The sequence below is a fragment of the Mustela lutreola genome, chromosome 17, assembly GCF_030435805.1.
Source record: "Mustela lutreola isolate mMusLut2 chromosome 17, mMusLut2.pri, whole genome shotgun sequence".
NCBI lineage: Eukaryota > Metazoa > Chordata > Mammalia > Carnivora > Mustelidae > Mustela > Mustela lutreola.
This window is the reverse complement of record NC_081306.1, coordinates 8,615,447-8,640,210: the sequence shown is the minus strand read 5'-3', so window position 1 is coordinate 8,640,210 and position 24,764 is coordinate 8,615,447. Positions and strand designations below refer to the sequence as shown.

General features: G+C 41.2%; 1 protein-coding gene across 1 annotated transcript in view; it reads right to left on the bottom strand.

The window, feature by feature from the left end:
* Positions 1–23,100: 23,100 nt before the first annotated feature.
* GPR139 (G protein-coupled receptor 139) overlaps positions 23,101–24,764 on the bottom strand; it is a 39,889-nt gene continuing 38,225 nt past the window's right edge. Inside the window, exon 2 of the mRNA XM_059155486.1 lies at positions 23,101–24,035. Within this exon, the coding sequence (XP_059011469.1) occupies positions 23,101–24,035 (935 nt within the window). The remainder of the gene's footprint in view (positions 24,036–24,764) is intronic.

Below are 24,764 nucleotides of genomic sequence, written 5' to 3'. Positions count from 1 at the left end.
AAGTCCCTTTTCCCCTCTTCTGAGCTCCCCCTTGTACTAATTTTAATCCTGTCTCCTGAGTTTAGGCAGGGTACTTAAGAGTTTGAGTTTGAATTCCATCTCAATCTGTTGCTAACTGTGTGACCTCAGGTAAGTTACTTAACCTCTCTGAGCTTCAGTCTCATTTGTAAAGTGAGGCTAATAATAGTACCTGCTTCATAAGGTACTTCTGTTATGAAGATTGGGTGAGAAAATACATACAAATATCATCACACTGTGAATGGTCCATAGTAGATGCTTATTTAAATTCATCAAAATCATCATTGGATATACTGTGAGCTCTTTGATGACAGGGGCCATGGTTTATTCACCACTGGATAAACATAACACAATTCCCGCCTTATATCAAGTGTTAAATTAGCTTTTGTCTGAATGCTGTTGAATGAAGGTCATGAAAAAAACCCAATCTATCCTAAGTATCAAAATTTATCTATATAAGGATGTTCACTGCAGCATTCATTTGGAGAGTAAAATACTGAAAACCACTGAAAGTTCAGCAATAAATTATGGTACCTCCTTAATATGGAGTACTTTGCAGTGATTAAAAACAATGAGATTACCCCACATGTACTGACATAGAAAAATATCCAGAACATATTCTGTGAAAAATGAAAATTTGTGTCAGCAGGTATGATATCATTTGCATTTCTGTGTATATATATAAAGGATATCTATATGTAGAAAATAATTTGAAGGCCAGATGAGAAACTGTTAATAGCAGTTAATCCCTTGGGATAGAGGGAAAAGAAGGACTTTACTATTCATTTGTTTTTATTTATATTTATATATTTTTAAAACATTTTATTGATTTATTTGAAAGAGAGAGAGCAGGAGAGTGGGGAGGGGCAGAGAGAGAAGGAGAAGCAGAGACTCCCTGCTTAGAAGGAAGCCTGACACCTGGCTCAATCCCAGAACCCCAGGATTATGACCTGATCCAAAGGCAGACGCTTAACTGACTGAACCACCTATATAGGCATCCCTATATTTTTTATTAATAATAAGAATAAAATTGACACATGAATTGGTGTCACTTTATAAAGGTATGTGATGTGCTGATTTGATATATATTGCAGTATTATTATGGCTGTAGTATTGGCTAACTATAACCTATCATACCACATAATTATCATTTCTTCTTTGTAGTGAGAGCAATTATGATCTGGTCTCTTAGCAGCCTTGAAGTTTATAATATAGTATTGTTGACTATAATCACTTCTATGCATTAGATCTTTAGAACTTTTTATCTATAGGTTGCAAGTTTATAACGTCTTCCCTGGCTATGTGCCAATAGAGCTTTACAAAACCAGGCAGGCAGCTAAATTTGGCTGTAGTTTGTCAGCCCCTTACTCTTACTGTTAGCAACTCTTAATAATATATCCTAGTGTCTTTGGAGACATTGAGATGTCTAATGAGAGCTTTTTTTTGCTTTTTTTGCTTCAGTTTCTTAATGTTTAAGATGTGGGAAAGACACGTACCTCCTGAGCTCCGGCAGGTCTAAGAAGAGATCACTGGAAGAACACCACTGCCGGTTGACCCATGAGCTGAATGCTCTGGCAACTGGAGGCTCTTTACTTCCTCCCCCCTTCTTGGAATGGACACTCTGCCCACCATTCTCACAGTCTTAGCCATTTCAAGGCCAAGGCCTTGAAAGAATGGCCATTTCAAGGCCAAGGCCATTGAGAGAATGAGGTGTTGAGACCATGTAGATGGCAGAATGACTGAATCCCAATGAGGCTTCTTTATAAACTCTGAAGATTATGGTGTGCAGGTGCAGAGATCTGCTTGTCTTGTGGCCACCCAGGACAACCTCATGAGTAAGTTCCCCTGCCTATTAACCCTGCTCCTATCCATCTGGACTGGCCTAGCTCTGTCTTCCATCTCTTCTTGCTGTCCAGGTGCGGGTACTGGTTTTCTGAACCACCGTTTGGTGAGCCAGTCAGGAGAAAGAAGAAACAGACCTTGGGAAGAATGCATTTGTGGGGGATATGCCTTGTTGGCCATCATCTCTGTGTGAAGAGAGGTGGCCATTGAGTCACATGCTTGTGCAACGTTGTGTGAGTGCAGGAATGACCTGAAAACTCTACTTATTTGAGGAACCGCAGAGTGTGTTGCAGCAGAGAAGTGAAAAGCATGGCTGCATGCTGGGCTGGCTTCTATTGTGGCCATATTGGGTGGCTACTGATGCCCAGCTGAAGGTTAAAGCTCAAGTTAGAAAGTTAGCAGATGAGCTGATGTTAGAGAAGAATGTGTGCGTTGTCTGCTAATTTGGCTGGTTTTGGGGCTGGCATAGGAGGTGGGAGAAGCAGGCTCATAAATTGGAGACCTTAGCATTTTGGAAAGCTGGGAGGATGTAGGCTGTGGTGGATTAAGGCCTGAATGTTGTGACAAAGCCTGATTGGGATGCTAAGATACAGAATCCCTGGGAAGGTGTTAGAGGAGGTCATCAAGTGGATGTGACTGTAGGTCGACCTGAGAGCTGGCACTGGGCATTAGAGGCTCTTCACTCCTTCCCTGTCCTTGAAATATTTTTCTGCCCAGTAGGAGCTGTTCCAAGGATGCAGCCTTCAGAGAGTAAGGTGTTGTTGAGACTACCTGGACAGTAGATGTGATTGAACCCCATTAAGGCCTGTATAAACTTCTGAGGTTCTGGCAGGTGTGTGCAGAGATCTACTTACCTTGCAGTGCCAAAGACAAGCCTCATAAATTCCTTTGCCTAATAACCCTGCCAGCCACCCATCTGGAGTGGCTTGCCTCTTTTCTTCATTCTCTCCTGGCCCACTCCATGTGGAAACCAGTTTGCAAACTAACAAGAGGGTAAAGGAGAAATCCCTTCTGGGCCTTTAGTGGTCACAGGCAATCCTTGGTGTTCCTTGGCTTGTAAGTACATCTCTGCCCCTGTAGTCACATGACATTCTCCCCGTGAATCTCTTAGAAGGACACCAGTGATTGAATTTAGGGTCCCCTCTAATGCAGTATAACTTCATTTTAACTTAAATCCTGATTATATCTGCAAAGACCCTATTTCCAAACAAGGTCACATTTCTAGGTACTGGGGTTTAGGACTTTAGCATATTTTTTGGGGAGGCACAATTCAACCATTACAGGAGGAAAGGAAGATCCGTGTTGTTTGATTTTCCATCAGATATTGGGGCCACAGGGAACCATGAGCAGTGATTAATTCCTGGTAAATGGAAGGGCATCTCTCAGGAAAAAGATAGCTCTTAGGTTCCTGCTTAAGAAACTGGGTAGATGGTAGTGACATTCTAAACTTCTTCCTTTCAAAGTGAGTTTTAAAACAGGTAGATTTGGGAAAAAAAAATAGGTTAGTTTGGCATATTTGGGTGGGTATTCAGTTCGATGAATGTCCAACTCTTGCTTTTGGCTCAGGTCATGATCTCATGGGTCGTGGGATCAAGCCCCTCATTGGGCTCCGTGCTCAGCATGGAGTCTGCTTGAAGAGTCTCTTCCCTGCCCTTCCCCACTCGTGCACTCTCTCTCTCTCTTTTTTCGCTCTGTCTAAAATAAATGAATAAATCTTTAAAAAAAATTAAAAATAGGTAGATGGTACATTCGTCCAAATAATTTTTTATTGCACTCCTTGTCTGTGGCCATGCTCACCCATCTGGCCCAGGCCCACATCATCTCTTGCCTGGACCACTGGAATCCTTTCCTCACTGCATGTCCGTAGTCACTTGGCTCATCTATAAGTCATTTTGCATTCAGCAGTTAGAGAGATCTTTATAAAATGTGAACTTGACCATTTATTCTCCTAACTAGACAATTCAGTGGCTTTTCCCTTTGCACTTAGTGTGAAATCCAAACTCTTCACCAAGGCCTGCATGGCCCCTTGTCTAGGACATTCTCTGTTTCTCCCAGCTTGATCACTTGCTCCAGCCACATTTATCTTGGAGTTCCTGGTACATGCCAAACATTTCCCCACCTGAGGCCCTTTGCACACAGAGCTCCCTCTGCCTGGAATGCCTTATTGATTTCCTTCATAGTTTCTGACAAATCAGAATTCTTTAGTTAATTATGTTTGATACAAAACTATCAATGTCCCCTATGTCCCCACTAGATTGAGAGTGATAGGAGGTCAGGAATCATGTCTATCTGGTTTGCTGTGGACCCTGAGTGCCCATGCCTGGTATGGTACCTCACAATGAGTAGATGCTGTTTATGACTGAGTGAATAAAAGAAACTGGGAACTGCTAGTTTAACAAATGATGCTCTCCTTCAAATAAAGAAGGCACAATAGACTGGACCAAGCTAGGGCAGCAGGTGGAGTAGCCACTCACCACAGTTCCAGGGTCTTTGTTTCCAAATATTTTCTTTTCCTTTGGACCATTGCTGTAGATTTTGATTCCTGTTCAGAGTGATAAAAATATTACTTAATTTCTGCTCTAATTCGGAGCTCAGGTCCAGACCCCCATCACCATTTGCCTATTTAAGAAGTAGCCTCATAGTCCTCCAGGCCCTCCTGCCCAAAGCTGGTATGAGTTGTCCTTCTAAAATGCAAATCTCACCATGTCTCACTCCCACTCCAAATCCTTTATGACCGTTTATTGCCTGTAGGATAAATCTAAGCTTCAGATCTCCAAGGTCTGCCCTGATGGTTGTTTTCCTATTCTTTGCCCTTGTTTTCTCCTTCCTTAAATATTTTACTTCAGTAGTCTCTGCTAGTTTAGGATTTCCACCACACTATTTCGCTGACTTTCTTCCTCTACCCACAAAGCCATCCTATATCTTACCCTTCAGACCCCATCTTGGATGTCCTCTCTTCCAGGAGTCTCATATGAGGGTTCCTTTCTGTCCAGGTAGATTTTCTTGCTCCTTTCTCTTTGCTGGTCTCTAGCTGTACATGTATTTATTTTTTTATTTTTTTAATATATTTATTTTTATTTTTATTTTTATTTTTTATTTATTTACTTACCTTTCTATATTGAACTGAAGTTGAGGAAACCTGTTCTCATGGAGCATCTGGTACCTGCTTAAGCTATGCAGCTAGTGATGTCAGAGTTTCATTTTGTGCCTGTATCCTGCATTTCAAAATCTCTGTTCTCAACACTATGCTGTGTATTCTGCCTCCCAGGACATCAGGAAAATGTCTGGACCCCTCTTTCTCTTCTCTCAGTCCCTTGGGGGCCTTTGAGAAGGGGATTAATTGCAACTTCTCTAGCTTTGCACAGGAAGCAACATTTCTGGGATGGGGGCAGCACTTGGGAGGGGCACCCAGGGATCTGCCATGTCTGGCTGTGTCTTAGGTCCCAGAGCCCCTGAATTTGCATGCTGCCTGTGCCACCACTGCCTGCACGACAGCCTTGCTGTCACGTAGCGCTAGACCGCAGGTGTTCTGCACCAGACCCTCTTTCAGGAAGAAAATGCAATTAGGGCTGCACAGTTGGCAGACTTCATTTCCATTCCTGCCTTGGGAGAGGAATCAAAGGGCAGTGCGTGGGCTGCGTGTGACTTTGTATGAGTGTGTGTGTATGCATGTGTGTCTTGGTTTAACCCCTTCAGGATTCACAGGGCATTGTTGGGAAGGCAGAATCTCAAGCTTTTCATTTCTGCCAGCAACCTTCACCTCCTTCAGTAATAATAGTTAACATTTCTTGAGGACTTCCCCGTACTAGGTACTGTGTTGAGCACTTTGTGTGCATAATGTCATTTAAAACTCCTAACCACTCTGTGAGGTTAGTGTTACTGTCAATCCCATGTTACCCTTGAGAAAACAGACTCAGGCTAAGTCTACCCAGGTGGTGAGTAACTGAGACAGGAATTAAATCCAGGTCAGTCACACTCCACTATCAACCATATTGTATCACCTTTTCAATAGGGTTGATACTGCTCTATTTTTTTTTTTTTAAAGATTTTATTTATTTGGGGCACCTGGGTGGCTCAGTGGGTTAAAGCCTCTACCTTCGGCTTAGGTCGTGATCCCAGGATCCTGGGATAGAGTCCCGCATCGGGCTCTCTGCTCAGCAGGGAGCCTGCTTCCTCCTCCTCTCTCTCTCTCTCTGCCTCTCTGCCTACCTGTGATCTCTGTCAAATAAACAAATAAAATTTAAAAACAGATTTTATTTATTTGACAGACATAGATGTCCCATGTCTTAGTAAGTCCCAATAATATCTCCATGATTATCTCTTCCCTCTCTCTTCCCCTTCCACTTTCTGTGTCTGAGTGACTTTTCTCAAAGACCTGTCAAGTTTATCCAACTTTTTTCGGGGTATTATTATTATTTTTATTTTTATTTCAGTATAGTTAACATGCAGTGCTGTATTAGTTTTAGGTGTACAATGTACTGATTCAACAATTCTGTACATTACTTAGTGCTCATCATGGTAAGTGTACTCTTATTAATCTTGGGGAGTCATATTATTATACCCCTATGAGGGACAGATCCCAGAATTTGGGGACATATAGACCTGCATGAGGATCTTGATTCCACCATCATCTTTGTTAGCTGAGCGATTTTGAGCATGATACTTGGTCTTCCAGAGTTTCAGTTATCTCACCTGTAAAATGAGATTGGTAAGAGGTCTTGCATTGGGGATACACGAGATAATCCATGTAAAGCTCCTGGCACTGTGTCTGGTGTTCAGCAAGACCAGTGATAATAACAATGGTTAATATCATTAATGTCCACTGAGTGCTTAGACTATTTGCTCAATAAATGGTAGAGAATGGTTTTGACTCCTGTCACTTTTAAATTTTGTTAGTTACTTATGAATGTTTCATATTTTCTTTCTGTTCATTCATTCATTTATTCAGAAGGTATTCATGTGAGTGTTGTCATGTGCTATGTACTGTTTTGCCAGTTGGAGAAATATTAGAGAAGACATTAGACAATCTCTGCCCACACAGAGATTAGTCTTTCTTTTCCTTCTCCCTCGTCCTCCCTTTTTATTTATTTCTCTCTCTCCTCTTCCCCATTCTCCCCAACCCTTTCCTTTCTTTCTCTCTCAAGGTCCATCTTCATTAGTCATTTGACAGGTTTTCATTGAGTGTCTGCTATGCCTCAGGACATGGAGATACAGTAGTGGACAACACAAGTACCACTCATGCCCAATGGCACAGTAGCAATTTTCATTTAGGACATGGGCAGTGCAGGCTCTGCCCTTGGTTCTGAGTAGACTGGGCCGCTTGGCCTCTACAAATGCCTATTGATAGAATCAAGTTCCATTGCCTGCTTCTCAAACTTTAGCATCCTCTCCAAACTCCTTACATGTTCTCATCAGCGCCAATGTCTGCTGAAACTTCATTCTTCACCAGGTTTTGGGGTAGAGCAGCACACACCTACCTGAGTGGTGGACCCTGACTGGCTGCTTTCTTAGGCATGTCAGGGCTCTCTTCCATTCTCCTGTGAGAGGCCAGAGCTGATGGACAAGGCTTATATTTTCCACCATCCCGACTGGTAACAATATGCTCCTCTGCGAAGAGGAAGGAAAAAGGGTCACTGATGGGGTTTCAGCTGGGGCTATCCAGTACAAATAAGGGGACTTGTTCAGTGAGCATGAGACCTGGGTTACCAGAAAGACTAAAAAACTGGGAACCGAGAGACCTAGTGTTTGATTCCATCTCAGTCCATTGCATGCTGTGTGATCTGGGAGAAATTCCTTTCCTTCATTGGCATCACTCTTGTGATCTGTGATGTCTGTCTGATTCTATAGCACCTTCACTATTTTGCCATATCTGTGTATTACTTCTAGACTTATTTAATTTTTTTCTTTAAAATGACTTACCTTAAATTTACTTTATTTTTTTAAAAAGATTTATTTTACTTTATTTTTGGGGGTAGGGGAGAAATGAGTGGAGGGAAGGGCAGAGGGAGAGAATCTTTAAACAGACTTCCTACTGAGCATGGAGCCCACTGTGGAGCTTGGTCCCATGACCCATGAGATCATGCCCTGAGCCAAAACCAAGAGTTGGATGCTCAGCCATCTGAGCCATCCAGGCACCCCTTAAAATTACTTTATAAGGAAAATTTATTTAATATTTATGTCATATATTTATATGACACAAATGAAAAGCCAATTATCAATCAATTGCCATAAATAAGAGACAACCATGAAAATAAACCCACAATATTAAGTTCTATTCAGATACTGTTCCCCATTGGAAACTCTGAGTCTGGGACTAAGTTAAGTAGGAAAATGGCATATTTCATTTTATTTTTAAAAGAATTGATTGATTGATTGATTTACTTATTTATTATGAGCTGGGAGAGGATTGGAGCCTGGCATGGGGCTCAGTCCTACAACCCTGAGATCATGACCTGAGCTGAAACCAAGAATTGGATGCTCAACCAACTGAGCCACCTAGGCATCCCTGCAAGTAAAGTTTTATTGGAACGTAGGCAGGTTCATTTGTTTATGCATTATCTGTGCCTGCTTTCACACTGTAATGGCAGAATTGAGTAATTTTGACAAAGATAGTATGATCCTCAAGTCAATATTATTTATCACCTTTTACTTAAAAAAAAGGGAGGTTGCCTGGCTGGCTCACTTGGGAGAGCATTTGACTCTGGATCTTCGGGTTGTGAGATCAAGCCCCGTGTTGGGGGTAGAGATTACTTTAAAAAATTATTTATCATCATTATTATTTGTCATGCAGAAAAAGTTCACTGACAATGCTAGAGAAGAACTGGCTGGTATTTCAAGCTGAAGAATTGATGATGGACTCCTTAAACTTTGACACATGTTTAAAACATTGCCTTAATAAAAATGTGACCACAGGCCAGAACAAACCATAGAATGAGCTCAAGTTCCAAATTATGTACTGGATGTGATGTGACCCATCCAACTGTTAGATTTTTGCTTGCATTAAAAGCTCTTGTTGAACTGGGGCATTGTCTCTTTGGAGCAGTGTGTTTTTAGATGAGCAAAGCTGGGTGATAATGATGACGATATTTCATAGCATCACACAGCCACTTAGCATGATAAGCACAGCATAGACATATGGAACGATGTCCAAGTGAAAACCCAGTGCCTTAATGCTATCTCTCTGCCCCTTGAACTCACCTTTCCCTTCATTGTAATAATTAATTTACTCATGATTTTTACCTGGAAGAGACATATGTACTTAAGGCACAGTTTGGTCATCACACATTCTGGATCCTATGGTCAGCCAATGTAAGATGAAGTGGGTGGTTAATGGATGGCTGCAGTCTTCATGTCTCAGAGTTTTGGGTGGATTCTCAAAGCTGATAGGAATAGGGGCTATTCTAGAGTGAGGTGTTTGATTATTTTGAGAGGACTTTGGCAGGCCCCCAGATTGGATCTTCTAGCATTAGCTCATCCTCAGACTAAGGACTCTGGGTAGATTGATTCAGGAGTTGAAGAGAGTAGAGAGTGAATAAACCAAAGAGTGGAAGTGTCTTTAGAGATAGAGTTTTTAGACTATTGATGAGTTTCTCCCTCCTCTTCCCATCAGAAGGCAGAAGTGGGGGTGGTAGTGGACTTAAGCATAGGTCCTTAGAAAGGTCCCTGAAACTTGAGGAATAAAGTAACTCTTATCTTTTGCATACCTAAAACCCAAGCCATGCTCCTGGCTGGAAGCTGAGTGGGAGATAAGGTTGCCTTTGCATTCCCTTGACTCACACAGGCAAGGTTGCCCCACCTTACTGGAAGGGAGCTGGCTAGGGGTCATCCTTCAGGGATATGCACGCATGAGGATCATCTGGAGAGAGAAGGTTCCCCAGCAGAAGGGTGGACTGCCAGGAGTCAACACCTGGGGACATACAAGATGAGAAAGTTTGTTTAATGGAACGGTGGTAAGAAAAAAAGTTTACACTTAGTCTCCATTCCCACCTTCAGTCTCAGGTAACTGTTAGTCTACTTTCTGTCTCTGTGGACATTCTTTTTTAAAAACGTTTTATATAAGTGAAATCATACAGTTTGTCATCTTTTGTGTCTGGTTTCCTTCACTTAGCATGTTTGTGAAGTTCATGTGGTAGCATGTGCTGGTATTTTGTTCCTTTCTATTGTTGGGTAGTATTTTATTGGACGGATACACACTGGTTATGGGCATTTTTTAAAGTTCCTTAGGTGGTCCCAATGTGCAGACTTGGTGAAGCCACTGAATACTAAACCATCGATTCTGAGTTAAAACCTGTGAGATACCAGGTCAACATGTTTGAGTTTCTCCTGATTTATAAAGAAAATAAAACCAACCAACCTCCCTTAGCCTTAAGCCTCCATACAGGAACAGTTCCCTCCTTTTCAGTCTTCCTTGCTGACAAACTTCTTGGCTAGCTGTCTCCAGTTCCTCACCTTCTACTTGCTCTTCAGTCGACTGGCACCTGGCTTCTGACCCATGCACTGCTCTGAAACTGCTCTGTGTGAGGATATGTCTTGGTCATCCTTTACTTAGCTTTGGGAGCATTTGTCTAGCTAATTACTTCTTTCTTGTTGAAACTTGAACATCATGACATCGCAGTTTTGTGGTTTTCCTTTGAACTGTTTCTTTTCATGAATGTTTTTTCTGTATTCATTTTCTACTTTTGTGTAACATATTACCAAAAATTAGATGGCTTAAAACAACACATATTTATGATCTCAGTTTCTAAGGGTTAGGAGTGCAGACACTGCTTACCTGGGTCTTCTGCTTAGGGATTGGCTAAGTAGCATTCTTATCAAGAGCCTTGGGGCGCCTGGGTGGCTCAGTGGGTTGAGCCGCTGCCTGCAGCTCAGGTCATGATCTCAGGGTCCTGGGATCGAGTCCCGCATCGCATCGGGCTCTCTGCTCAGCAGGGAGCCTGCTTGCCTCTCTCTCTCTCTGCCTGCCTCTCCATCTACTTGTGATTTCTCTCTGTCAAATAAATAAATAAAATCTTTAAAAAAAAAAAAAAAAAAGAGCCTTGACTGGGGGAAAATTCAGTCCTAACCTTGTCAAGCTGCTGCCAGAATTCATTTCTTCGTGCTCTATGACTGAAGGCCATGCTTCTTACTTGGTGTTAGCTTGAGACAATATCTAGAGGCTTCTTACTTGGTGTTAGCTTGAGGCAACATCCTGGAGGGCCACCAACAGTTCCTTGCCATGTGGCTCTCTCACAACATGACAGCTTATTTGTCAAAGCCAGCAAGACACTCTCACTCTACTCACTCTACTCTAACAGAGCCTTATGTGATATAATGCAGTCACGAGAGTGATACCCTGTCGCCTTTGCCATATTCATCTGGTTAGAGCCAGGTCACAGGTTCTCCTCATACTTGTAGGAAGGAGATTATTATAAAATGAATGAACATTTGCTCTGTAATGTAGGATCCTATTTATTTAACCATTTTCCTCTTGATTGACATGTAGGCTGTTTCTAGGTTGTTGCTAATGCTGTAGTGCTGCCATAAACATGCTGGCACCCATGGCTTTGAGCACATGCATGAGAATTTTTTTTCCTAAAGTATACAGCTGGAAATAGAATTCTTTCGTGGTAAGGTTGTTCTTTCTGATGCCTAGTTTCTCTTCAAAGTGCTTATATCTCTTCACCCTCAACATAGGTATTTGTCTTTTCCGTATCCACCTATCACTGGAGGCTGTGTGTTTGTTTTAATGATTGTCAATCCAAGAGGTGTGAAAATCGTTGATGTTTTAATGTTCACATTCCTGATTTTTAGTGAATTAGCACATGGTATGTATGTATGTATATATTCATCCATTTGTTCATTCATTCATTCATTCATTCACCTCTAGGTTTCCTCTTCTATGAATTATTTCTTCATAGTTAGAGATTTTATGATTTTTTTCCAAATGTATGCCAAGTTGACTTGACCTGGAAGGAGACCATTTCTCACTTATGCTTGGAATGTGGCCTTATTCTAGCTTTTGTTGGCATTTTCATGGTGTTCTCTGTCAGTGATGGCAACAGTGAGGTCCTCTGAAGTTCTTCATGTTTGGGAGACATCAAGGAGGACCTGGGACGATAGAGAAATAACAGGGAGGACTCCATGTGGACACAGTAGCTAACAGATTGAGAACATGTTAAATGACCACAGAGACACTTAGAAATATTGAAGGGGGACCTGAGGGAACACTCAGAGGCAAGACAGAAAAATTTAGGAACAATTATGATTAATAGAACATTTTTCATGTAGCTCTTTGTATGTCTATAGGATGGTGAGGCAGAGGTATTTTTGCATTATTATACATTTAGCTTTTTTTGGACTGAGACAATATGGCATCAGTTAAATCCTTTTATAACTTAGCAGCATATGTGTAAACCAAAGGGAGGAGTTAATCTCTCAAAAGTATTGCTGCCTCCTTCGGCACATCTCTCTCACTATGAGGTATGATCCTCCTCACTTTCTCTTTGGAAGGGGCTTACCACCCCTACAACTGTGCTTGACTTGGTTGGGGATACACTCTCATTTAATATTTCAGTTCCACCAAGACAAGAGGGGATATTTAAATAGGACTTTGCTAAAGGTCTGGGACTGTGACAAAAAAACCATCAAAGGAAATACTAAAACTTGAAGTAGAGGTGCCTCTGAGTAGACCAATCTCAATGGAAATCTCAGGAAAGATGAACCATCCTGGTCTCTTTCGTCTGGCTTTGAGCTCCGCCTTTACCATATCCTTCCCAGGAAACTTACTATAGACACCTAGACTGTCCAAATCAAGACAAAGAATCTGTACTCTTTCTTCTACTTTTCTAGGCCCATTTCCTTTTGCCCTGTCCAGTGGCCTGCTTCTTCCCCAGATGACATATGCTATGATAACCTCATTCTTGGGGAAGACCCTGTCCTTTCTTCTCACAACGGTGGCCTTTCCCTTGCAGACCTCACAGGGACAGCAATGTCAGAACACATCACTATGCCCCAGAAATCAGATACGCTAAGAGGCACACACGTTTAACAACAGGGAGTCATTTCCTTATAGCCTGTTAGAAATCAGATATTTACAAGATTAATTTGCAATAACAAGAAGCCCTTGTCTCCAGCTGAGGAATATTTGTGTCCTCTTTCAGAGCCCTGGAGACATACTTGACATCTTGGGGACAGGTCACCTGTATCAGTCCTCTCCCACCAGCAGGACTATTTCCATTTTTCTCATCCCTGGAGCCAAATGCTGGCAACCCTAATGAGATGGGCAAGCGGCCTTTTTGCAGCCTCTATCATCCTGAAGGCTGACTTTTTACTCCAGAGTTTAGCAGTGGATGCAAACAGTTTGAGAGAAGGAATCAGGGTATAACTGGAGGCCACATTTCATGGTATTGAAATTGACTGTGGAGTGACTGATGGCCTGCCCCTAGTCTTCCAAATCCTTGATGCTCTATCTTCTTTAGGGACTGTCAGTGGATAACTGCAATGAATGATATGCTTTCCCCACTTTGGGAAAGAGAAAGCTGGCACATGACTCTTCCTAGGAGTGGCCTCATCATCACAAAAGTGTCCTAGTTTCCCAGAGAAGTCCTGGAATTTGCAGTGTTCTTCCTGTGCCTATTATGGGGAACTAAATAACAATAACACAATTTATTAAAACTATAAATATGTTCCAAATACTTAAAAAATATTATAAGTAACTCCCACCACCCCCTTTTGAAGTCAGTACTATTATTATTCCTCCTTTTCCATATGAGGCAGCAGTACCTCAGAGACTGGAAGAGACATTTACCCAGTGTCACACAGCTGGCAGGTGGTGGAGTCAGGATTTGAACCTAGATTTGTATGACCTACATCCTGCACACCAGGAACCTATGGAGTTGCAATGTTATGACGGTGTCTAAAATTGCTGCCACTTTTGTTCACTCCTAAAAGTGCTATTTGGCATCCTTATTTTAATTAAAGTCAGTTGAAATTAGTTTTATTTTCAGAGCTTTTAGAGAACTGTGTGCCAGCAGTGAGTGGTAGGTAGGCCCGGGCTGAGAATCTCTGAACTTGAGGATAGAATTATGCCTTTGGAGGCACCCAGTAGCCCTAATTTGATGACATGACATTCTGAAGGATCAGAAAGATCTTTTCTTGCCTTTTTTCTAAGTATTTTAACAGTGCAGCACACTTGACTGTCTGCTTGTGGGTTGTGAAATTTCCTGAGCCACCATTTGTAAAATTCCCTGGGTCATGAGGAGACGAGTATAGGGTGAACCATTTTTTCTTTCTAATAGTTCTATCTTAACCCATAATTTAGGAAAATTTGATTTTACTCTCAGAAGTATTTGGAAAGTAACTTCTCTCAACTCTTTTTCACTCCATCCCCAATGGAGAGGGAAAGTCTTGACTGATTTGTAGAAGAGGAAGAGGAAACACCATATATATGAGAAAGCTACCTTATCTTTCTGTTTCTCAGGCTTCAGAAAGAAGGAATTGTTTCTATGCTTACATTTCCATATAGGAATCCTAACTGGGTTTTGGTCCCAGTGTGGCTTCCAGAGGAGGGTCTAGAGGTCCATCTCTGATTGTCCTCACTGATAGTACTCTACTTGGGGGATGGAAATTCTGCTTCTGACTGTCTTCTCTGCAGTTTCAGAGTCTTTCATGAGTGTTTGAACCAAAATATAAACTCAGTAGGAACTCCATTGGCTTTCAGTTCAACTGAGGTTCTTCATTCCACCTTTCCAGTAATAGAACTGATAATTGATCTCCACCAGTCTATTCTCAGCAGGTTTCACACTCAGAGTGAAGGGGTAGATGGGTGTGTCTTTCAGCTTCCCTAATCTTCAACACTGTGAAATCTCAGTCATTTGTGGAAAGTCTGAATTAGGAAAATGGCCATAGACAGATAATTTGGGAAAGCTGTATTATAATTTCCCAGTTTTTACAGACAACCAAGTGTTACCAAGAAGGCAAGTGGTTCTCAATCCTGGCTGTGTATCAGAATCACCTGGGAAACTTTTAGAAAATTCTGATGCCTTGGGCCTATTTCCCTATGTTTTGATTGAATTCATGTGGATATAGAGTCTGGACATAGGTTTAAGTTAAGGTTGGGAATCACTAAAATAAGGAACCTGCTGAAAGCTCCTTATTTAATAGATCAGTGTTTCCTAAAGTATAGAGCTTATAACAAAGGGTATGTGAATAGGTTTATATGACGCAAGGCTTGGCTTCAGTAATGTTGAAGAGCACTGTGAAAAACAATTGCCCTTTCTAATTTGTTGTCAGTCCTTCTAATTAGGTTAAGGAGAAATTCTCAATATGGTGGTAGTAGGCCCTTAATACCTATATTTTGTATTTTTTAAAAAAAGATTTTATTTATTTATTTGACAGACAGAGACCACAAGTAGGCAGAGAGAGAGGGGAGGAAGCAGGCTCCTTGCCGAACAAAGCTCGATGCAGGGCCTGATCCCAGAACCCTGGGATGACCTGAGCCAAAGGCAGAGGATTTAACCCACTGAGCCACCCAGGTGCCCCTCTCTGTTGTCTTTTTAACAAAGGGAGAGTAGATGTTAGTTTCAGACAATAGTGTAAAGTAAGAATTACTAACAATCTTTGGTTTTTTGAAAATGGTTTCTCTATTTATGGAATGGTTTCTCTATTTATGGCAGGTGATACTGGTTTTCCATTTGAGGTAGTGATACAAAGTTTGCTCTAAAAAAATCAGTGGTTATCCATTTTGGCTGTACATTAAAATTATCCAAGGAACTTTAAAAAATACTGTTGTCTGGGTTTCATCTTGGATATTGGGTTTTTAAAAAGCTTCCCCAGGGTGTATAACCATTATTTTAAAGCACAGCAGTGCAGTCCTTCTCACATTTTATGTGTGTATGAATCACCTGGGATCTTGTTAAAATTCAGATTCTGGTTCAGCAGGTTAGGGTAGGGCCTGTGATTCCACAGTTCTTACAAACTCCCAGGTGATGCTGATGCAATATGAGCTGCTGTTAGGGGGACCACAGTTAGAGGAGCAAGGCCCCAGAAGAGTTTGCTTTGTAAGCAAGAGAGATCCTATCTTAAATAGTTTAATAAAGGAATTAATACTATATCAGTTTCTTTTCTAATGAGAGGGAGCAAATATGTATCTTTATACATAAAATTTTCTTAACATGGGGCACCTGGGTGACTTAGTCAGTTAAGCATCTTGCTCTTGATTTTGGTTCAGGTCATGATCTCAGGATTGTGAAATAAAGCCCCTCATCAGGCCCCATGCTGGACATGAAGTCTGCTTAAGATTCTCTCTCTCCCTCTCCTTCTGCTCCTTCCCTGCCTCTCTCCCTCTATGAAACAAACAAAAAAACCCAAAACAAAAAAAAAAAATTTTTTTTTCTTAATTGATACTGCCTTTCTTGCTCAAAATCTTAGTTGTGGGTAAATGATTTCAGTACCTTGGACAGAGGCACAGGGCTAGCCACTGAACTGAAAGACGAAGAGGTGAAATCTGTATAAGAACAGTTGCAGGGCGCCTGGGTAGCTCGGTGGGTGAAACCCTCTGCCTTCGACTCAAGTCATGTTCCCGAGGTCTTGGGGTTGAGTCCTGCATTGGGCTGTCTGCTCAGCGGGAAGCCTGCTTCCCTTCCTCTCTCTCTGCCTACTTGTGATCTCTGTCAAATAAATAAATAGGAAAAAAATTTTAAAAAATTGTAAAACATTGTCATTGAAAATATTAATGCAGTTTGTTTTTAAAAGTATATACTTTTGGGGTATCTGAGTGGCTTAGTTGGTTAAATGGCTGCCTTTGGCTCAGGTCATGATCCCAGGGTCCTGGGATTGAGCCCCGCATCAGGCTCTCTGCTCAGCAGGGAGCGTGCTTCTCCCTCTCCCTCTGCATGCCTCTCTGCCTACTTGTGATCTCTGTCTGTCAAATAAATAAATAAATAAATAAAATCTTTTTTTTTTTTTTTAAAGATTTTATTTATTTATTTGACAGAGAGAGATCACAAGTAGGCAGAGAGGCAGGCAGAGAGAGAGAGAGAGAGGCAAGCAGGCTCCCTGCTGAGCAGAGAGCCCGATGCGATGCGGGACTCGATCCCAGGACCCTGAGATCATGACCTGAGCCGAAGGCAGTGGCTTAACCCACTGAGCCACCCAGGCGCCCCAATAAATAAAATCTTTTAAAAAAAATCTTAAAAAATATGTACTCCTAAAGTTTTAAAAAGTGTGTGTGTGTGTATGTATTTTTTTTTTTTTTTTGCCTTACCTACCAGTAGGGTCTATATTCTTTTTTATCTGCAGTCTTGTGTGACTAATACTCTGTCAGATTTCATCAGACATATGGATTGGGTCATGAAATAGAACCATATGCTATCATGAACTGATGATTTCTGACTTTTCATTACTGGAATTAGAGGGTGGCTTTAGTCTAAGTATCAACTTGGGTAATGAAAAGGCTAATGGAAACAAGCTGCTAATTCAGAAGAGAGAGTGTGAGTTGTGAAGGGAAACGTGTCAAAGTAGCCTGATATCAGAGGGAAGGAAAAGAGAGATTGGGGATCCTCCACTTCCTCTCTGACATCACATCTCTGGCAGTGGTGTGTCACCTGCTTGCTGGAAGGCCTCCCCTCCAAAGCTCTGCTCACACTGAGCTGCAGTAACACTATTTTTTCCTGTTACCCATCAGGCCTAGAGAGGTAAGGCTTCCTATTATTTCTGGTTCCTGTATCTCAGTTGCTCTTGTTGGTTCCTTTAATCTTGCTAAGACCATTTAGAAAAATTCCTGGTTAAAGGCTTTTCATTGAAACCATCTGAGTGAGATTTGCTTCCCTCCAGGATTCTGATATACAGTCCATTTGGAAGTATACCTAGAGAAGCAGATGCTAAGAACCTATTTTGTGGAGTGAATAGACATCACTATGAAGACATCCCCTTTGGGTTTCGTCTGGATCTCTCATACTTGAGTTTACGTCTCACATGCTTTTGTTTCTTCTCCACTAAAGAGAAATACTGTTATTGCCATTCAGTAGGTAACAAAGCTCTGTGGATATAGTAAACTCCTCATACGGAGAGTTGATGAGAAGCAATCTCTTTACTGTAGCCCTGTTTTGCTCCTGTTTCTCAGAAAAGTTTTCTCCTTCTGGCATGCCAGTGACACATTCTCCCAATAAACCCGGGAAATTCACAGTATCTATTTATCCCCTTAGACACAAGTCTCTTATCCCTCTTGTTGTGTCTGGCAAGTACATGGATTTATTGCACACCTCCCACAGAGGCTGAGCCATCACATTTAGCCAAGTGTACTAATAAAAGGGTTATTATTTAACAGTTCAACCTTCATCAACTCACTTTTATCCCACCTTCCTGAGCTGGTGAACAAAATTAATGAGGATGCTGTGGCCATGCCTTAAGGCTTCTGCTTGCCACCTTCTCAGCAGGTTCCTTAATTTTCTGTACTTCCCTCTCAACTTGTAAGTTACTTTCATTTTCCAAGTTAATGCAAAGATAGATTGTGACAATAGTTTTTGGGTGGCTGTCAGAATTGATGGTGGTTTGTGTGGGAAATGGGAAATGCATAGCTAGTTTAAGAACTATGGTTAGAATTCCAGAGAGTCAACTTAAAAAAAATTCTGCCGCACAGGGAAAGGTCAAGCCAAGTGTTTTAGTTATGATGCTATTATAATATATCTCATGCTTGAATGACCTGGGTTTGAAAGGTTGGAAAACTATTCAATATACTCAGGTCTAAAAAGGGCACCAAAAAATGTGATCTTTGGGTGGGGGGATGAGTCAGAATCTTGCAGAGAAGGCAGTGAGGTAAAGAGGGAAGCATGAAGTATTTAGTGACTACTCTGAAAATCATTAACCTCTTTTGGTCTAGTATCCTTACCTATAAAATGATATGCAACTAGAGGCTCTTTTTAGCTCTATCATTAATAGTCACCCCATGAGGTATGTACTGGAATTACTATTAGTCCTATTTTATGGAGATGAAATTGAGACTCAGTGAGTTTGAGAACATTGCCCATGGCGCACAGCTAGAAAGGGCATAGCCTGCAAAGTTATAGCTTGCCATAACTGACTCCAGACCTTGATTTCCTGACTTTGAGAGCCTCTTTTTACCTTGGAGGCAACTGGAAAAAATTAAATTTTATACCATTTTTATCTGAGGGCAGTCTTTCATAGATCTTAAAGGAATTGTTAAAGGCCACCCATCTAGTAAATGGTGGAGCTGGGACATACCCATTGTCTGACTTCAACATCCAAGCTCTTACGAAATATGAAAGCAGCTTAAGCGTCTGTTAATAGATGAATGGGTAAAGAAAATATGGTGTATATACACAATGGAATGCTATTCATCCATAAAAAAGAATGAAATCTTGCCATTTGCAACAACACAGATAGACCTTGAGGGCTTTACAGTAAGTGAAATAAATAAGTCAGAGAAAAGACAAATACTGTATGACCTCATTTGTATGTGGAATTTAACAAACAAAACAAAACTAAAAACAAAGCTCTGATACAGGAAACTGGTGTTTGCCAGAGGTCGGGGATGAAGGTAGGAAAAATGGGGGAGAGGGGTCAAAAGATACAAACTTTCATTTACAGATAAGTTATGAGGGAAAACAAAAGTCCAAGCTCTTAGCTGTTATGCTAGATCTCCACTTATGATTATAGCCATCACTATCTCTAGGACATGTGGAGGATGAAGTCAGAAGAGAATTAAGATTTATACCCAGTAAGCTACTTAATTAGGATTATAGGAAGCAGAGTTCAGTGGTCTTAAATTCTGAAATATATCTGGCTAAAAAGGGACAGGTGGGACTTAGGTCGCATTCTCGCACCAGTACAAAGTACAAGGAAAGCGCGCATTTAAAATTAAAATTTTAAATTTAAATGTAAGATTTTAAAATTTTTTAGTCATAAAAAATGTAAACGCAAATTCCAGACACCAAGAGTGCACCATGTTAGAGTTTATTATAATACAAACAAGTTCAAACACAATAGATTATCTAATTAAGAAAATATGAACATTTACTATTCTTCTATGGTAACATTTTATTCCATTCTTTGAACTGGAATAGCCAACATTATAGTCTTTAATTCACTTCAGATAGGCCCCTTATGTTGGACCAGTAGGCACCAACTGTGCAAAATAACCTTCCAAATGCAGAATGTTTGCAAAGTGGAAGTTCATACCTTCTCATGGTCTGTCTTTTATGGTTTGTCTGTCATGCTCCTCATTTCTTTCCCCATGAGATAGTTCAGTGCTTGAGCTGTCCAATTAAAAAGCATGTACATGTGTAGGTAGCATCACTGCATGTCCACCCGAGGAAACAAATCACACAAGAGAGATGCTAGTTAACAGTCTTTCACAAAAAACCTGGTATAAGGCAATTGCTTAAATGCCATCAACAGCAGCTATACAAGACAGGCTTCAAAATTCAAGGCTCTGTTTCCAAAACTGGCCTGAAAGAAAAGGCTTAAAAGTTTTCTTTTAAACCTTATCATTATTGTCCACAGTTATTACTATAAATAATGATAAATTAAAAGATCCATAGGTTATCTAAAATAAAGTTTAGGATATATGTATCAACCTAACCCAATGGGGGCACTCTTACTCATTTTAACCAGAAGACAACAACTCATTGAAATGCCTTCAAGAATCGGGCCTTTTCTAAATATTATTTATCAAAATTTAAAATATAGTCAGAAGGAAAAAAGATCACAGTACTACTTGGTACAACCTCTATTGGTAAGAGAAGTAATAAATGAGTGTATGAGGAAAACATTCCAAATGCACACCCAGTTGTTTTACTTTTTAAACATCAACAATTTTTACATACAATAAAAAATGTGGAGCAGAGGGCACTGAGACCCACACACCTATTTTCCATGTTGCTTACATTCTTAAAGAGGAATTGCTTAATCTTTATAGCTATTGCACTGTGACTCATCCACATATAGCTCAAACTAGTATTTTTTGAGCTATGTGTTTAGAAAAAAATAAATAAATACATATATATATATATATATATATTCGGTGTAGGTAGTAGCCTTTGGTCAATGTTCATTCATAAGGGGGTGTAGTGGAATCACATCATACACACATTTAATGAACACGACATATTCAGACTACACATGCTTGGCAAAAGAGAAACAGAAAGAAATGGAATTTAAACGATGTGGAGGAGTCTGTCCACCATATGGGACATACTAACCTCCTTGTCCCTCAATTTCCATGAACCTCTTCTATTGGGAGCATTTTGTTGCACCAGTGTGATCTTAAAGTTCTCATTGAGATACATTAGAGTCATACAATGTGGTCCCTAAGTGCACACCAACTATTTCTTGTCCTTGATCTAGGAAATCTGTTCTGTTGCTGGAGAAAAACTTTGCTGAGTTAGATTTTATAAGGGATACAATGTGGTCTCCAACATGGCTCCTTCCTGATGACTTTGCAGAGTTAACTTTGGCTCTGCTAGGTTTTTTTTCTTTCATACTGACTTTAGAATCTAATCTTTGGGTCAGATGAGACCCTACTACAATCATTTAAAGGGAGTAGGAATTTGGATCATCAGGACTACCATAACCTAAAATTATATTGAGTTAGTATTGAGGGCATTGACTCAAGTTTAGGGCTTGTGTTGCTCTGGGGCCTTTTCTACCGTACTCATTTACTGCAGATTCCCTTAAAAAGGGTGGACATGCCTTCCAACTTAGGACTAAAAATGTAGTAAGAATCCAACCTGAGGAACCAAGTGTTCCAGGAGGGCTGTTTGCTTTTTGTTTGGTCACCAAAAATATCATAAAATTTCAAAGTCATTTTGGGAGATTTTTTCTAACACAGGAAAAATACTGGGAACCTGGAAGAGAAATTTTTAAAAAGGCTAAATAAGAGGAACTCCAGCATGGGTTTCCCTTTTAAAACACATCACAGGATACACAGAAGTTTTCTATAATCAAGCATGTGTCTGCATGTGTGTGTGCACGCATGAGTGGTAAATCCCAGGGAAGCCCCTATTAATTACATTGTAGAGCTGTTCTTGCCTTGGACAGGCAAAGGGAGAACAAATAAATAGATTCATATTTTATCATTTTGCAGAGGATCTGGATTAAATCGCTTCACTGAATACTGGCACCACCCTTTTGAGCCATATGGATCAAAGGGCAGACAAGCAAACAACATGGGCACCTTTCCATGTCAGTTGTATCTGCGTTTGTGGCTGAATAGCAATGCCAGCTGGACTGTGGGGCAGAGCAAAGAATGTCTCCCTTCACACCTGGAGAGCTACAGTTCCTGACCCTTGAAAATTAAATCCAGTTTGGAAGTCACTTCAAATAAAGCAATTTGGTGAGGACTTCAGCAAGCAAGGAGGCAGGGTTGGCAACTCTACACGTAAAAGGCTTCTCCAGGAAGCTTAAGTGGCACTGCAATAAGAAGCTGTTTTGAGTAAAGGGGTCATACACAGCTGACGTGGGGATGGATTGAAACAATGGCAAGAGTGGGCTTATTTTTTTGTTTTTCTGGGCTCAAGAGATCCTCCTTTCCCCCCCACGCACCAGACGGGGGTCTTTATTTTGGAGGAGATAGATAAAATCTATACATAATGGCGAATAGAAAGACTGCATTTTAGACCCAGGTCTGAGGGTCGTAGTTATATTGGTTTGGAGCCTTTCCAAAGAAGCTCTGGCCAGAGTTTGGATGGGATTATACTCCCTTGTCCCCACAGTGTCATTCTGTAGTATAAGGTTCCAGGGCCACTTCAAGACCACAACCTTCTCTAAGATAAAGGGCACCTTGGTAAAACCCCGAATTGGTCAGCACTGTTAGATGCTGGGGATGGTACAGGGAAGCAGTGGTTGACCTCAGCTCTTGGAAGAAGAGTGTGGAATCAGCTACCTGCTACTGTGGCTTGGTGTGTCACATAAATGAGCGGTTCCCAATGACTGTGGATGGTGCCGAGGCAAAGTCATAGACTGTTTCTTTACTCTGTGTCCTCACTGGCCACAGGATGATGACACAACCTCCAAAGGTATCTTCAAACTGGTAGGAACTTTTGCTTTCAAGTAACATTGTGAAAATAAATGCATAAATGAAAACAAGATTGGTGCTTTTCTTTCTTCTTTTCCATCTTTTCTCATCTACCAGTCTGAAAGTTGCTCAGTCCATGGAGACAGGAAATCAGGTTAGCACTCTTAAGTGGGCTACCCTCCCATCTGGAAATAGATTAGACAGAGGCACTAGGTGCCAAGTCTTTGGGGTCATGGGGATACTTTTATAGGTTTTCCATTTTTGTCGTACTGGTATACCAGCATCTTGATACAGTGTGAGTTGGCCGGCGAGATCCAGGGACTACTTGTTATGGAAAAGTTATGGTTGGTGTAAAACTGTACAGGTTGCTTCTGGCACTTAAAGAAGGCCTTGAGCGTGGCAGCCGCCATTGTGCGGAACCTCTTGCTGATGAAGCAGTAGAGGAAGAAGTTGATGGCTGTGTTTAGAAGGGCCAGCATGTTGGCAATGTCGGACATGATGTGCACCAGCCAGCGGTTTTGGATGGGTGTCCCATAGAGGTGGTAGAGAATCATAACAATGCGGGGGGCCCAGAGTGTGGCAAAGATGGAGGTAATGGTGAACAAGATGGCAGTGGTTTTCCCTGTGGAGTAGCCACGCAGGCGAAAATTGCTTTTCCTCCGGAGCTTGTACACAATGATTGAGTTTAAGATGAAGAAGATAGAGCAAGGTACCAAGTACACGGTGAAGCAGTGAATCCAGATAAGGACATGATGTACAGAGGTGCTGATATAGTCTTCAGTCCAGATGTTGGGCCACCAGTAGTAGGGGATGCTGGTCAGGAAGCAGGTGATGTAAACACTTACAATGACTTTCCTGGTGCGGGCTGGGTAGGAGACCGTGTGGTACTTGAGCGGATGGCAGACGGCGATATACCGGTCAATGGTTAATGGAACAGTAATCCAAATGGAGGTGTGGATGGATGAGAATTCCAGCACTTCTATGATCTTATTGGCCACCTGGGGCAACTGCATGTTCAAGACAAAATCTTCCAACAAGAAGTCCACAAACACAATGAAAAAGAGGACCAAGATATCAGCAGCAGCAAGTGCCAAAAGATAGTTGTAGGAGGACTTCTGCCTTCTAGCTACCAGCTGAGAGAGGATGATCACTGTTAGGATATTTGCTGTGGAGAGAAGAGAATCTAGTTTATCTCTGAAGAGGGATGACTTTATTGGCTGCTAGGGCCATAGGCATATGTTTTTGGGCACTCCCATGGCAGCCAAAGGGACCAAACCATTGCTTTTGAGGAACAGTCTCTGCACTACAAATTGTATCTCATACAGACATCTGAATAGTATTTTGACAAAACTCTGTACTCATATTGTAGTTTATTTATTCCTCACACAGTCATTGGAGGTGGCGCTGCCATTGTCCTCGCTTCAGAAATGAAACTGGGCCTCACAGGGCTTAAGGAACTAACTTAGAGTCACACACTTAGTAAGCGCTTGGGACAGGAACAAAACCTAGATTGCCTAGTCTCAAATCCCATGCTCTCTCCTTTATCCAAGTACATTTATCCAAGGGTGGGATGGTTTTCCCTGCTTCATGTGTTCAAGTAAGACCTTTTAAGAACCTTTCTGCAACCTGGATTTTAGGACCTTTCCTTTTTTTATAGAGATTTAGTATTGAATGTGTGGAGGAAATCATGACCTTCAGATTAGTTTAAAGATAAATTCTACTTATTTTTAGAGAAGGTGCAGATGGTCCCTGATTTATGATGGTTTCACTTACGATTTTCCGTTTTTACTATGGTGAAAAAGCTATAGGTATTCAGTTTCTACTGAATTGGAATTTTGAATTTGGATCTTTTCCCAGCCTGACGATATGCGTTATGATACTCTCTTATTATACT